This window comes from Phascolarctos cinereus, unplaced genomic scaffold (genome assembly GCF_003287225.1).
Source record: "Phascolarctos cinereus isolate Bilbo 61053 unplaced genomic scaffold, phaCin_HiC Scaffold_9;HRSCAF=440, whole genome shotgun sequence".
NCBI lineage: Eukaryota > Metazoa > Chordata > Mammalia > Diprotodontia > Phascolarctidae > Phascolarctos > Phascolarctos cinereus.
The window spans coordinates 183999959-184016675 of record NW_027556402.1 but is presented as its reverse complement, the minus strand read 5'-3'; the positions used below and the strand labels follow the sequence as shown (position 1 = coordinate 184016675).

The window sequence follows — 16717 nt, the reverse complement described above, 5'->3', positions numbered from 1 at the left end:
GAGTCTCATTAAAGGGAAATACGGGAGTTTTCTTAGGAGACAGAGGTGGATACAAGAAACTCACTGACCAACCTAGATTTAAAAACCAACACAAAAATAAACTATGTTTGGAAGATGGAGGCAAGTGCACATAACAGTGAATGAGTAAAGAAAAAATGGTTTTGTGATTAGTATCAGGAGAGGTAAAGCTCAAAATGATCTGGGACTGACAAAGAAATCTAAAATGGATTTAGCCTGGGGATGGAGCCAAGATGGCAGAAAGAAGCTAGGAAGCAGCCTGGATTCTCCCCAGTTTCACTCAGAAACAATGTTAATCAAACCTCTCAATGGACTGTGGAGTGACAGAATCTATAAAAAGATGGAGAGAAACAATTTTCCAGCTTAAGATAACTTAGAAGGACTTCAAGAAAAATCTATCTCATTTGGGCAAAGGGGGAGAACAGTGCAGAAGGGGTCTAGGCAAATCAGCGGAAGGCTCTTAGCCACAGTACAGATCAGCAATCCAGGACCCTTGGTCCTGGCTAAGCAGGTCAGTAGCACAGCAGGCTAGCTGTGAGGTCTCCAGATCCAGCACAAAAGGCAAACTGATAGTCCTGGAACCCAGGCACCAATAGGTACAAGTAGGCTGGGCCACCCCCAGCTCAGTAAGCAAGCTGCCAGCACCTGAGGCCCCAGTGCACTGGCCCCAGCCAGTGAACAGGCCCCCGACCCCCAGCACAAGAAGGTTAGGACAGCACCCCCTGTGCCCCAAAAGCAAAGCTCAACTTGAAAAGCCATGAAATAGGCAAAAAATGAGCAAGAAACAAAAAAGAGCCTTGACCACAGAAAGCTGTTATGGTGACAGGGAAGATTAAAACACAAACTCAGAAGAGGACAGTATTGTCAAAATGCCTAAATGAACTAGACTCAAGCCCCAAAAGTTTTCTTGGAAGAGATCAAAAAGGATTTTAAAAGTTAAATAAGAGAGGTAGAAGAAAAATTGGGAAAAGAATGAGAGGTATGCAAGAAAGTCAATGGCTTAGAAAAGGAAGGACAAAAATTGAAGAAAACAACTGCCTAAAAAGCAGAATTGGCCAAATGGAAAAAGAGATACAAAAGCTAACAGAAGAAAATAATTCCTTAAAAATTAGAATTGGGCAAGTGGAAGCTAATGACTATGAGACATCAAAAATCAATCAAACAAAACCAAAAGAATGAAAAAATAGAAGAAAATGTAAAATTATCTCACTGGAAAAACAACTGATCTGGAAGACAGATCCAGGAGAGATAATTTAAGAATTATTGGTCCACCTGAAAGCTATAATCAAAAAAAGGGCCTGGACAGCATCTTTCAAGAAATTATCAAGGAAAATTGCCCTGATATCCTAGAACCAGAGGATAAAATAGTCATTGAAAGAATCCACTGATCACCTCCTAAAAGAGATCCCAAAATAAAAACTCCAAAGAATACTGTAGCCAAATTCCAGAATTATCAGGTCAAGGAGGAAAAACTGCAAGCAGCTAGAAAAAAAAAATCAGATATTAAGGAGTCATAGTCAGAATTACAAAGGACTTAGCAGCTTCTACATTAAAGAATGAGAAGACTTGGAATATGATGTTCTGGAAGGCAAAGGAGCTTGGATTACAACTAAGAATCAACTACCCAGGAAAACTGAGCATAATCTTTCAGGGGAAAAGATGGACACTGAATGAAATAGGGCACTTTCAAACTCTCCTGATGAAAAGACCAAAGCTAAACAGAAAATTCAATCTTCAAATACAAGACAAGAGAAGCATAAAAAAGTAAACAGGAAAGAAAACAACATCAAAAATCCATGTCATTCAATAAGATTAAATTGTTCACATTTCTACACTGGAAGATGATACTTGTAATTCTTGAAAACCATATCTGTATTAGGGCAGTTAAAAGGGACATACATAGACAGAGGGTGTAGGCTGACTTTGATGTGATGATATAAAAAAAATTAAGGAGTGAAAGAAAGGATTGGTCTCCGCGAAGAGGAAAAGGGGAGGCCGAATAGGGTAAATTACATCAAAAGAAGAGGCACAGAAAGACCTATTACAGGAAAGAACAGAGGTGGGTGAGTATTGTTTGAACCTTATTCTAATAGGATTCGACTCAATGAGGGAATAACACACACTCAGTTGGGTATAGAAATTTATCTTACCCTATAGAGGGAAATAGGAGAGGAAAGGGGAAAGAAAAGGGGGGGAGTGAGAGAGGGGAGAGCAGACTGAGGGAGGTGGTGATCAAAAGCAAAACACTGGTGAGGAGGTATAGGGTGAAAGGAGAGAGAAAAGTATAAACCAGGGGCAAATATGGTAAACATATAGAAAAGGAAACTGAAAAACAGAATAAGCCATCAACGAAATTCTTAGGAAAAAAATCTCCAGGGCCAGATGGACTTACAAGTGAATTCTACCAAACATTTAAAGTCTAACTGAGTCTAATACTATATCAACTACTGGAAAAATAGGCGAAGAAGGAGTCCTACCAAATTCCTTTTATGACACAAATATGGTGCTGATACCTAAATCAGGAAGAACCAAAAGAAAACTATAGACCAATTTCCCTAATGCATATTGATGCAAAAATTTTAAATACAACATTAGCAGAGATTACAGCAATTTATCATGAGGATAACATACTATGACCAAGTGAGATTTATAACAGGAATGCAGGGCTGGTTCAACATTAGGAAAACCATCAGCATAACGGACCATATCAATAACAAAATTAACAGGGGCAGCTAGCTGGCTCAGCGGATAGAACATTGGCCCTGGAGTCAGGAGGACCTGAGTTCAAATACAATCTCAGACTAGACACTTGACACTTATTAGCTGTGTGCAAGTCACTTAATCCCAATTGCCTCACCAAAAAATTACAAAACTGACAGAAATCATGATTATCTCAATAGATGCAGAAAAAGCTTTTTAACAAAATACAGCACCCATTCCTATGAAAAACACTAGAGAGCACAGGAAGAATAAGTGGAGTTTTCCTTAAAATGGTAAATCTCTATCTAAAATCACCAACAAGCCTTATAAGTAATGGGGATAAGCTAGAAGCTTATAAGATCAGGGGTGAAACAAGGATGCCCATTATCACCACTATTATTCAATATTGTACTAGAAATGTTAGCTTTAGCCATAAGGGAAGATAAAGAAATTTGAGGAACTGGAATAGGCAACGAGGAAACAAAACTATCACTCTTTGCAGATGATATGATGGTATATTTGGATAATACCAGAGAATCAACAAAAAAACTACTTGAAATAATGAACTTTAGCAAAGTAGAAGGATATAAAATAAACAAAGCCCAGTAGCGAGAGACAGAAAGAGAAATTCCATTTAAAATAACTGCAGACAATATAAAATATTTGGGAGTCTACCTGCCGAGACAAACTTAGGAACTATATGAACAAAATTACAAAAACTCTTTCACACAAATAAAGTCAGAGCTAAACAATTGGAAAAATATCAACTGCTCATGGGTAGGCTGAGCTAATATTAAATAAATGACAATTTTACCAAAACTAATTTACTCATTCAGTGCCACACCAATCAAACTACCAAAAATTATTTTATAGAGCTAGAAAAAAATAATAAAATTCATCTGGAAGAACAAAAGGTCAAGAATATCAAGTGAATTAATGAAAAAAAAAATGCAAAGGAAGTAGACTAGCCTTACCAGATCTAAAACTATATTATACAGTGGCAACTATAAAAACTATTTGGTACTGGCTAAGAAATACAGTGGTGGATCAGTAGAAATGGTTAGATATATAAGACACAGAAGTAAATTACTACAGTAATCAAACTATTTGATTAACCCCAAAACTCTAGTTTCTGGGATAAAAAATCACTATTTGACAAAAACTGCTGGGAAAATTGAAAAAGAGTATGACAGAAATGAGGCATAGACCAACATCTCACATCGTATACCAAGATATGGTCAAAATGAATACACGATTTAGATATAAAGGGTAATACCATAAGCAAATTAGGAGAACAAAGGATAGTTTACCTGCCAGATATATGGAAAATGGAAGAATTTATGACCAAGTAAGAGATAAAGAACATTATGAAATGCAAAATGGATAATTTTGATTACATTAAATTAAAAATGTTTTTGCACAAAGACAATGCAACCAAGATTAGAAGGAAAGCAGAAGCTGGGAAATAATTTTTCAGCTAGTGTTTCTGATAAAGGCCTCATTTCTCAAATATATACAGAACTGAGTCAAATTGATAATACAAGGCATTCCCTAATTGATAAATGGTCAAAGGATATGAACACGCAGTTTTCAGATGAAGAAATTAAAGCTATCTATAGTCATATGAAAAAATGTTCTAAATCATCACTGATTAGAGAAATGCAAATTAAAAACAACTCTGAGGTACCACCCCACATCTATCAGACTGGCTAAAATGAGAGAAAAAGAAAACGATCAACATTGGAGAAAATGTGGGAAAATTGGAACACTAATGCATTATTGTTGGAGTTGTGAACTGATCCAACTGTTCTGGAGAACAATTTGGATTTATGTCCAAGGGCTATAAAACTGTGCATACCCTTTGATCCAGAAATACCACTACTAGGCAAAAGAGATCACAAGAAATGGAAAAAGGACACAAATGTACAAAATATTTATAGCAGTTCTTTTTGTGGTGGCAAAGAATTGGAAATTGAGGGGATGCCCATCAATTGAGGAATGGCTGAACAAACCGTGGTATATGACTGTAATGGAATACTACTGTTTCATCAGAAATGGTAAACAGGCAGACTTCAGAAAAATCTGAAAACAGTTGCATGAGATGATAATGAATGTAGTGAGGAGAACACTGTATACAATAAGAACAACACTGTGTGGTGACCAACTTTGTTAGACTTAGCTCTTCTCAGCAATACAATGATTTAAGACAATTCCAAAAGATTCATGATGGAAAATGCTATCCACATCCAGAGAAAGAACTATGGAGTCTGAATGCAAATAGAAGCATACTATTTTCACTTTTTTTCCTTTATCGTGACTTTTCCCTTTTGTTCTGATTCTTCTTTCACAATTTGACTAATGGGGAAATACGTTTAATATCATTGTACATGTGTAACTTTTATCAGATTATCTGCCATCTTGAGAAAGGGGGAGGGAGAAAAAAAATTGGAACTCAAAAGCTTATAAAAGTGCATGTAATTGGAAAAAAGTAAAATATTAAGTGGGGAAAAAAGCAAAAAACAAAAAATAAAATCGATTTTAAAAAGCAAAAGTGGGATAAAGAGGAAAATCAAAGTAAGCTTCAGGGCAGGGGCTGTTTAATTTTGGTCTCTGAATTCCCAATATCCCACACAGTTCCTGATATGTAATAAGTGTATAAATGCTAACAGACTGATTAATCAAAGAAGGGATGTGATTTCTCTTTGGGATGGATAGGATGATAAGTGACAAGAGAAGGTAAAGATGCTCAATCTTAATTTTATAGAATGGAAAAGACAGAACACAAATGGCTTACAGGCAGCTAATACCCAAGGAGATATGATAATAAGACAGTGTCTGAGTTCCCCTTGCGTTCAAGTCATCAGTGATTAAATATTTTTAATTTTATTTTTTTAAAGCATTTATTTTCTTTTCTTCCCAACACCCTTTCCCCATTGGGTGAGAAGGAAAGAAAAGCATAATCTTTGTAACAAATATATATAATCAAACAAAACAAATTCCCACATTGGTCAACAGTGATTTTTAAGATATGGTCAATGATTTCTGAAATATCATAGAGAATGGGAGAGGTGGACAGAACTGGAAAAAAGGTAAATATGTCCTTAATTTTCAAGATTCCTACTCTTTTACTTTGCCCTGGTCAGGCCACATGTACAATACCATGTTAGTTCTGGGAGTCATATTTTAAGGACATTAGAGAGGACAAAAAAGAAGGTTAACTAGGATGGCTTAAAGAGCCTTAAGATCAGAACACCTGAACATCAGCTGAAGGAACTGGAGATGTTTAATCTGAAGAAGACAAGACATAGGGTAGGCAAAGGAAGTATATTTCAAGGGGGTGTCAAAAGGAAGAGGGATTAGACTTGTTTTATTTGGATCCACAGGACAGAACTAGGAGCAATGAGTACATGTTGGCGCAATTATTTTGGCTCTGTATAAGAAAAACCTTTCTAGCAATGAGAGTTATCCAAAAGAGGAGTCAGGAAGTAGGTTCCTCCTCAGTTGAGGTCTTTGACATGTATGGTATGTTGTTCAGATACAGATGTACTAGAAAACCAGTGAAATCCCTTTCCACTCTAAAAGTCTACGGGATGGGGCAGCTAGGTGGTGCAGTGGATAGAGCACCAGCCCTGGATTCAGGAGGACCTGAGTTCAAATCCGGCCTCAGACACATAACACTTACTAGCTGTGTGACCCTGGGCAAGTCACTTAACCCCATTGCCTCCCCCCCCCCCCAAAAAAAGTCTATGGGAAAATTTATGATGAGATTATTTCAACAGTCTAGGCAAAGTGGTGCTGAGGGCACGTAAGTACAGTGGTAGCAGAAGCATTATGAGATGAAGTGATATGATAGAAAAGGGGTTGCAGGAGTTGGCAAGTAGTTGTTTACTAGTGTCAAATGATATGCAGAGGTCAAGGATGAAAAAAAATCATTGGATTTAGTGATAAGGACATCATTAATGACCATAGTGAGTCAGTTAATTAATAAACATTTATTAAGCACTTGCTACGTGCCAGGAACTCTACCAAGAGCTGGAAATACAACAGAAGGCAAGAGACAGTCCCTGCCCTTGAGAAACTCACAATCTAATAGGGAAGATAAAAGCAAATAACTATGTACAAACAAGCTACCTACAGAATAAACAGGAAATAATCAATAGGTGTTTTAGTATAGTGGTGGGCATGAATGCAATGTTAAGGTATTAAAGGGTGAGTAGACAGAAAGGAAGTAGAGGTAAAGAGATAAAGGGCTGCAATAAAACAGGGGCATGCTTGTAGGTTGAGAGGAAGGAGCCAGCAGAGAAGGAGAGAATAAAAGTTTAACAAACTCTCAAACACATCTGATGACATAATGTCATGGATAAGAAAAGTAAGGATAGACTATGTCCACAGGGAGGGGGGGGTTCCTTTATAAAGAAGTGAGGGAGCAGAATACGGAGTTAGGGGACAAAGAGAACAGAGATTTAGAACAGCCACTGTATGGAGTGTGCTAGAGAGCCAATAAAAGACCAATTTTAAAAGGATATGAGTAATGTAGAACCCAAGAAAGTCCTTTAAAATGTAAATGTCAAGCACATCTTTAGCTGTTCAAAAGTGGGATGAGCTGTCTTGAAAAATAGTGGATTTCTCCTTATTAGAGAACTTCATGTGACGGCTAGAGGAATACTTTCAAGAGAGGATTACAGTTCAGGTAAAAATTAGTTCATCTGGACTTTGAATCCCTTTCACCTCAGATTCTGTGATTATGACATCTTTTGCAACAGACTATTACCTCTGAGCTTCTAATCTTGTAGCTGATCTGGTTGTGGCTTTTGAATACTTTTCATCCTCATCTTCTTCCTCCTCCTCTTCTTCCTCCTCAGACTCTTGGTCTTTCTTGTCCTCAACTGCTTCAGACATTAATTTCTGACGTTTTCTTTCTGGCTCTGATGTTTCTGCTTGGACAGAATTTCAACTGTTGTTCTATACTATTCCCAAGGATATGGTCACTAAGTTTAGGACAACTCAGAAAGGGACTTGGAAGCAAAAGAAGTGGTTTTCCACTTCCTTTTTGTTTTAGTATTTGCAATTTGCACTTGTTTAACAATCTCTCAAACACATTTGAGATAGTTTACTTATGCAGTTCACAGCCAGAATTCATAGAAAATTCAGTTGTATGCAGAAAAGCATCTGGTATATACCAAATTCTGACATGGGATTATAGCAATTTGCACTATTTATGTAATATTAATACAAGCTGTGAAGCATTGGATCTTTTCCCTCAATGAAAAAAAATACAAATAAAAACTTATTTTAAACAATGAAATAATCTGTACCCAAGAACATAAAAAAAAATTTTCAACCACTTAAGACCAATTCGTTTGAATCATACCAGTTTCTTCTGATCCTGTGAAAGAGCGCTTGGGCTTTCTTCCTCTTCGACGCATAACTGCTACCATTTTCTCTTCTCCATTGTCCTAAGTGTAATCAAATCAAATGAGACCAAAGTTCAGAAGGAATTCCAATTTTCACTTAAGACATACATTTGTAAAAAATGATAAAATAATGGATACTTACATTGGCCAAATTAACTTCTTCATTTGCTATCTCTTTATTAGAATTATCTTTAAGACAAGCAAAGAAATTAGTGCATTAATACTTTATTATTTTAAATTGTTTAGGTACTAGTTCTCATGAAAACACTAATTATTCTGTAAAGATCCAGCAAGGTAGTATTAATAAAAAATATGCACAGTCTAGCTTTTTTAATAATGAAGATTTGGCTTCTCCTACAAGGGAATTGTTCAATATTGAAGCCAGACACTATAATACAGAGAGCCCACAAAATAAAAACAATAACCCCAATTCTTTTGTTATTTATCATTTCCCTATGGAGACAAAGTTCATATTGACTTGAAAGGGGAAGAATTTAACTTTATAACTTTCCTTTAATTGAGATTTTGTTTCAGTGTAAATAATACCATAAAATATTATTGAGCTATACTTTCCTCAAAATTTATTAAAAAAAAAAAGCTAAGTTTGATTTAACAGATTAAGTGAAACAAAAATTTTAGGAATATTTTTCATTTGCAAAATCTCATACATCTGATGACTTCTCACAGTGGATTACTGATTACTGAGAATGATTGTTTCTTCTTTAGAGTAATGCTAGAAATTTAAAAGTCTTTATCAAAATAGGGCAAAGTAGAAAACTATTATTATATGTTTTGTTACTGATATTCAGATAAACTATGGTAAAATCATATCCTTAGAAACATAATTAGCAAAAGCAGTCACAACACGGCTAACCTACAACAACCCAATGAAGCTTTTAAAAGATTTCTTTATATAAAATGATTTATCATTGCATAAAATATTATGAAATAATAAATGAAAAGTGGTAAAAAAAATCTTACTGATAGTGTATCTTGTCTTTACATAGCTATACTCAAAGAAAAAAAAGTAATCTCTTTAAAGGCTAGAATACTACAAAAAGCTGTCTTACAACTTAGTTTCATGCCTTTCCAAACCATGCTCTACTTGGTTGTCAACCTAATACATTAAAAATGCTGATGCTATATGTATCTTTCTTGATACTGAATCTTTTATGCTATAAAATTCCAGTAGGATAATTTAATTTTTTATATTAAACTGAGTTAATATATTTGTCTTTCAAATTAGATGCTCAAGATTGTATCAGTTTTACTGTTTCCCCTAAATTTAACACCTCCTTTTTATTTCATTCTCTCACTGTAAGGCTACATCTAGAAAAGGTTAAAAAAAATTAATCATCTGGATGAGTTTATTTCTGACTTGCATTGTGAAGTCGTATCTAAATTTTTATGTCTGCACCTGACAATTCTCTTCATAAATCTAGAACAGTGGTTTCCTTCTCAACCACAGACATTTCTCTACAATCAATTCCAAAACTTGTTTCCTCTACTCTCCCATCCAAATCTAATTGAGAAGACCCTCATCTCACCCTTTCTTTCTAGAAAACAAATATTACAAAAGTCATCAAGAATTATCTGTCATGATCAGCTATAAAGAGGAGCTGTCTATAATTACATCTTTTGTTTGTTCTGACCCCTCACATGCATTCATTCTTTCATCCAATGAAAAAAACATTTACTAGGCATCTGCCATGTACAATATACTATGCTAGGCATTATGGGAGACAGAACGATTCTGTCCTTAAGGAATTTACAAATCTAGTGAAGGAGATAAAATGAACACAAATAAAAATAATACAGATCAGCCCATGACACATGTATAAGGGTATAAAGTGTATGACAGTAGATGAAGGCGAGACACTTTGAGTTTGCAGTTGGGAAGTGTAGCCAAGGAAAACTTCATGGAGGAGGTGCATTTGAATTAGGCTTTGAATAACAGGGAAGAGGTCAGTAGGCAGATGTTGGGAGAGCATCTGAAGCATATGGAATAGTGCACACAAAAGTTCAGAACTGGAAAACGTGAGATTTCTTCAGGGTACAGTGAATTGGCCAGTTTACAGATTACAGAAGAGGGACTAATGTTAGTGAGATAATACTGGAAAGTTAAGTTGGAACCAGAGTGTAGAAGGCATGAAGCGAATCAGTAGAAAATACCAGAAACACTGTTTTGTTTCTAAGTCTTGGACTTTTAAAAGAAGGCATATGCTTTTTTTGGAAGTTGTTTTTATCTCTAAGTATATACTAACAACATCTTGATGCTTCATGAAGATGCATCTACATACTTCATGCAGAAACTCAGGACGAGCATGAATAGGCTGCAACACATTACTAAAGAACTGTACAAGAGAAAAAATGTCCAAAGACATAATCAGAGAGCTATATGACTAGAAAAGAGTAGTGGGACAGCCATGCTGCAAGAGCTATTTAAGCAGTAAATGATGGATACCATATGTATGTCATTAGAATCTATATTCCGTCAAAAGAAAAAGAAGACCTATACCATACTGGGTAGAAACCCTGAGAAGAATTTATGGGGAAGAGCTACAAGGATGAAAGGCCAAGTATAGTATGTAAATTGCATTATTTGAGGGATCCCCCACATCCAAGAGATTAGATATCCTTCAAAACAGATATTTCTGACTCAGACATTGGGCTAACAAAACCCAGTGAAATATAAAAATGGTCATAGAGCAATATATTCAACCTATTCACCTGCAGAATGAAAAGCTATAGGTAAACCATGTTGAGTATACTTTAAACTTCTTTTACAGTAAAAGGATACTTACCTTAGAGAGAGGGAAACCAAAAGGCTATTATTATATTCAAGCTTGCTTAAATTTATATGACATTTTACGGTTTTCAAAGAACTTTACTCAGAATAATTCTATGAGGTAGGTAGAACCAACACTATTTCCATGTAACAGAGGTTATGGAAGTTTAGTGCCTTATCACAGATGTCACCAAGGTAGGTGAGTGGGAACCTGAACCTAGTTCTTCTAACTCCAAGTCCAGGGAACTTTTTACTATACCATGAAACTTAATTAAGACTGAATAAAATTAAAGGCTAAAATTTCCCCCCTCCCCACAACATACAGCTTTCCCATCATTACAAAGAGGAATGCTGAAAGAAACATACCCATGTGATCAAGCTTCACTTTGTCCCTCGGTGGAGGCTGTTGTAACTAAAAAGGGAGGGAACCCTCTCAATTACTGAGTTCTAACAAAATCATATACAGACTAGAAAACTAAAGGTTTAATGACTTTTACCATGAATATTCTTAAAGGTCAGTTAGGCCTAGGAGTTTTTACAATGCATTTCACATAACCGGTGTTTACTAAATGTTGATTGGATGAAATGTTTTCTGTCTATAAAGATAACATCTCTAATTTCTCTAATTGGTCAGATGTACCAGATGAATACAGAGTAGACAGACAGGCTCTGCATAGGAATGCAGAACTGCCTGAATTCATGGAAAAATCACAAGTGGTAAAACCTCAAGAGTTAGGAAGCACAAGTTAAGAGAAACAGCTCTGACCCATCTTTGACAAGTTGATACAATCGGCACTCATGTGAACAGTGGCACGTGAATAGGAATGGAAGAAATGATGCCAAGAGATGGCATATCTGCTATCTGGGTTAGTAAGTGCAGACTGGGGGGAAAAATGCAATGGTCTTTTATCAGACTATTTCCATTGAGAGGTAACAACCACCTCCATATGTAGGGCACTGTTAGGCCCTGAGACAGAGACACTAAATTTAGATAAGAATGGTCTCTGAACTCAAGAAGCTTATGGTCTACCAAAAAAATGCATAACACAATATGGCAAATGTATCAGAGTACAAAAGAGAAAAGCTATGAGCAGGTTGAGGAGAAAGGTATTATAAACAATATTCTAGAGGAAACTGCAACATAATATCTATCAAATAGAACTGCACATAGCTTTGCTCCTAGAAATTCCTAATCTGAGTTCCAGTGCTTCAGTAGTGGAGAAAACAAATTAATATCAATTCAATATTTTAAAAATAATGACTTAAATAAGGTTTTTGGATACAGAACTTGCTGTATTATAAGGAAATCTTTTAGGTATTTCAGGATCAACTAAGAGAATAGATAAGGAGTGCTTTGATGCTTTAAGTGTTACACAAACATGAACTGTTATTTATAAATCCTCTTTGATAATTTATACTAAACTAGATACGTACAGCATATTCAAACCTAAATTTAGGACTGTATATTAAAAATGCTTAATATAAGAAACCAGTAGCTTAAAAAATCTAACTTTATAAAAAAAGTCATACTTTTCTTTTATTCTAGAATAATAAATTTAGATGTGAAAGGGAATTTAGAGGTTATCTGATCAAACTCCATCATTTTATAGGCAAGGGAATTGAGTCCCAGAGAAGTGAAGTGACTTGGTTAAGATCAACTGGCTAGTAAATAAAGAAATATGAAATATCTAATCAAGTGCTCCTTGTACTACAACATGCTGCCTTTCAAATTTCTGTGTAAAGAAATTTACAAAGGAATAGGAAAGCTGTAATACTTTGAGGAATAAATAATTATGTCATTGCTTTCATGAAGGAAACAATTAGAAGTAAAAGTTTTATATGAATTATCATCATCCAATTCTGTTAGCTCAGAACAGTCAAGAGAATGCCTTTTTATTTTTTCACAGTCATGAGGATTCACCTGGAATTTTTCCATTTTAGCTAATGGACACAGTTTCACTTAAATTTTCTGGTCTAAACTTTTAACTTCATTGGAATATCTAGTAAGAGAATATCTAGTAAGGAAAATCCCTAAACCAATGCAGATTAGCAACTATTTTGCAAATCATACTATGAAATGGTTGCCTTAGGGCACTAAGGTTAAGTACCTAGCTCAGGGTCATATAATCAGTCTGGATCCTGGTAGGACTTGAACCCAGATCTTCCTGATTCTGAAGCTAGCCCTCTATATTCACTCCACTATGCTAACAATACAAAATATTTGTATTGTGGGGGCAGCTAGATGCTGCACTGGTAGAGCACCCGCCCTGGAGTCAGGAGGACCCGAGTTTAAATCAGACCTCAGACACTGACACTTACTAGCTATGTGATCCTGGGCAAGTCACTTAACCCCACTGCCTACCCAAAACAAACGAACAAAATTTTGTATTGTGGTATACTTATTTGAAGGGAAGAAATATGTTAATTACTGGAAGACAGGTTTTTGTTTTTTTATTTTTTTTTGTAAGACGGAGGTTGGTAAGGAGGAAAAACACTTACAGTATCAGTATCTGTTTTGGAGTCCTCTTCTAAAAGAAAAAAGAATTGAAAGGTAATTTAGAAAATCAACTTGAATCATTCTATGATTGAAAACATAACAAGTAACTTAACTTTTTTTTTTAAATTAGTACTTACTAATTTTTACTGTTGCGTCTATAGGGTGTTTACGAGGTCTTCCTCTTTTCCTTTTAACTATTACAGGATGGTCTTCCTAAGGGAGGAATTAAAAAAAGTCTACAGTCATTCTTTCAAAGTCATTTTTTCTAACTACCTACCCCTTGCTACTTAGATACTGAAGAAGAAAATGATGGGGAAAACTGATCTAAGAGGATAAAAAGCACTTGTAGGGTCTTTTACATATCCAAATTCTGACTTTAGTCCAAGTCAGTTATGACCAAAATTTATCATCTACCAATATGAGAAAAAAAAATTTTTTTTAAAACAAAGGGCTAGCCATCTTTACAGTCTTACACAGCTGGTGGCTTAATGGATGTTGTAATAAGGAAGGACCATGAATGCTATATAAGGCCTGATCTAGAAGTGGGTCTATCACTCATTTCTATTCTTACAGAAATGGCCCATATGATGCAGGGGACTGAAACTCTCTGTTTTAATAATTTATTAAGTCTGCATGGTTAAACTTTGATTACACTGGCCTGCTTAAATAGTCCTGGTTTAAGAAGGCTGCTATTACAAGCATTTTCCAATATATTGTTACTAAGTACATTTGATGCAAATAAAATATAGTAACCTGGTTGACCTCTAAACCTTATGCCCGAAATACCAGTGGTACAAAGAAGTACTACTGTTATTTTGTAGAGTCAAAACACTTAGCTGCACAAATTTTACTAATATATGTGAAAAGAGCCAAAAAAAAATGGTGAAAAATACAGCCTTTTGGTCACTACTTCAAAACCTCTACTTTCAACTCCATAAGTATTTGTTAAGCATCTTCTAAGTACCATGTCCTGGAAATACCAACTTCCGAAGCCTAGGGAGCTGTATTAAGTCTTTACTTGTGTCCTTTCACTGTGATTTATTTTGTGGTGGTTTAACAAACTAGAACTAGAAACACTGATGTCATCTTTTTTTGTCTTTTTTTTTCCAAATTAAATTTTTTTTTCAATTGTTCAACATTTCTTTTACCTGCAACTCTTCCTCCCTTCTAAATGTGGAAAAACATTATTAATTCAGTATACTTAAGCCTTCATTTTGGGCAGCTGATGGCCCTTTGGATAAAGTGTTGAGCCTGGAGTCAGGAAAATTCATCTTCCTGAGCTCAAATCTAGCCTTAGACACTAGCTGTATGACCCTGAACAAGTCACTTGAATCTGTTTGCCTCAGTATCCTCAACTGAAAATGAGTTGGAGAAGGAAAAGGCAAACCATGCTAGTACCTTTGCCAAGAAAACCCCAAATGGGATCACAAAGAGTTGGACACGACCAAAACAATGACTGAACAACACTAAAGCCCTAATTTCAGCCTTCTGGACAGTTGCGGTTTAAATATTCTACCAGACTCCTTCCTACTAGAGCATCTGGCTGAACAGCCACGAGATGCATGACTTTATCAATACAGATTTTGATTGCTGTGTTATAAGGGATCAGTACAGAAGACCCACTCTATAAAATGGCATCTTATTACACCAAAAATTAAATATTCAATGCACTTATCTAACAATTGCCACCTTGGTTTCAAAACCTTATTGATTTGGCAAAGTGTGGTATTAGTAATGATAACAATTAAAACTTTAAAACCTGAAAATAATAATGTAATTTACATTTATATGGTGTTTAATTAATAGCGTACAAGGTATTTTAATTACTATTCCTCATGTTCATCAATGGAACCCTGTGAGATGAGAAGTGTAAATATTGTTATCCTAATTTTATATTAGACACTATGACTAGTGTCTTATATTTCCTTAAAACTACTTTTTATGAAGAATTTAGCACAGTTCCTTATATAAAATGCTCAAAAATAAAGATGTTGCTTGACTAGTTATTGATTTCACATTAGTGTTTGAAGTACCTTGAATTTGAGCTATGATATTTGAGCATAATTTATGTATTTATATTCTGACATTTTTTCTCTGAGAATCAAAACATTTAAAAAATCTGACTAAAAATGCAAACATTTCTTAATGAACACAAGACTACTTGCCTCTGGAGATTTTACACTGTCCTCTTCATTCTCCTCTGCCTTTTCGTCATTAGCTTCCCTGCTATTATGTTCACCTGTAGAAAAGGCACAGCTCAGAGGAAATACTGCAATATACACTGGTCTAAGAAATCCTGTTAACCAACACCAACATCACTGCCTCCCTAGCTTAGGCAGATCTATGCTAGTGGTCACAATTACAAGCAAACTATCCAATTCATGTCTATACCATGGAAAAGGCAATTAACTTAGCATGACTATGTTTAATAACCAATACAAGGCAATTCACTTTGCACAGATAAGGATCCAAATTAGAAACTAGTATTTATCAATTCCAGACAGCCAAACAAAAAAAGTCAAGTGTTTCCCATATTTTTTAAGGAAACAGATGAGCAGCATAGGCAGGTGAAGATTTGTGTTTGTTAAGTAAAAAACACAACTGACTAAAGATTACAGGTTGCTCAGAGAAGTGGTATACCTGGTATCTGAGAACCTTAGCCTCTTTCAAAATAATTTAGGCTATGGTAATTGCCTATGTTAATTGATAAACATATTTTGTTACTTACTCTTTTCTGCCACAGGCCTTGAAGCAATATTTTTAATACTTTCTCGGCATATTTCTTCTGTACCTTCAGAACTCTCTTCCTATTCAGAATGTGAAAAAAAAGTAAGAGTGGATCACTTACTTTTCAAACTCATTTTTTCACCATACTCCATTTCTACATCTATTCCATTTCTGATAAATTATAAAACAGACATACTACATATAAATATTCCTCTTATTAATACAGCTTTTCAACAATGTTAACATACTATATCCATCCAGAAGGCTGCAGAATCCAAACCCTGCTGTAGTTCACATAGTCAGTTCTGCCCTAACACCACATTTTCAGAGAACCAATTAACTTAGGTGAAATGCATACCTATAAAAGTGTTTTTATTCCTTCACTTTTGGAGGCTGTTATATGTAAGCCTAGGTTAAAACTTTCAGAATACAAAGATCATGTAAAACTTGTATGCTATATTGCTCAGTACAGACAGCCTCCAGGCACTTAAACTCCCCTTTACTTCTATGTATTAGGGAATGAAAACTTATTTTAATTAGTCCAATATCAAAATTGGTTTCCATTCCCTAAAC

At 35.3% G+C, this 16717-nt stretch overlaps 1 protein-coding gene across 1 annotated transcript in view; it reads right to left on the bottom strand.

Moving 5' to 3' along the window:
- The window catches only part of BOD1L1 (biorientation of chromosomes in cell division 1 like 1), a 100232-nt gene that overhangs the window by 12134 nt on the left and 71381 nt on the right, over positions 1-16717 (bottom strand). The window contains 8 exon segments of the mRNA XM_020993165.2: positions 7490-7652; positions 8090-8174; positions 8275-8321; positions 11287-11332; positions 13420-13448; positions 13555-13630; positions 15583-15656; positions 16146-16224. Coding sequence (XP_020848824.1) covers positions 7490-7652; positions 8090-8174; positions 8275-8321; positions 11287-11332; positions 13420-13448; positions 13555-13630; positions 15583-15656; positions 16146-16224 — 599 coding nt within the window.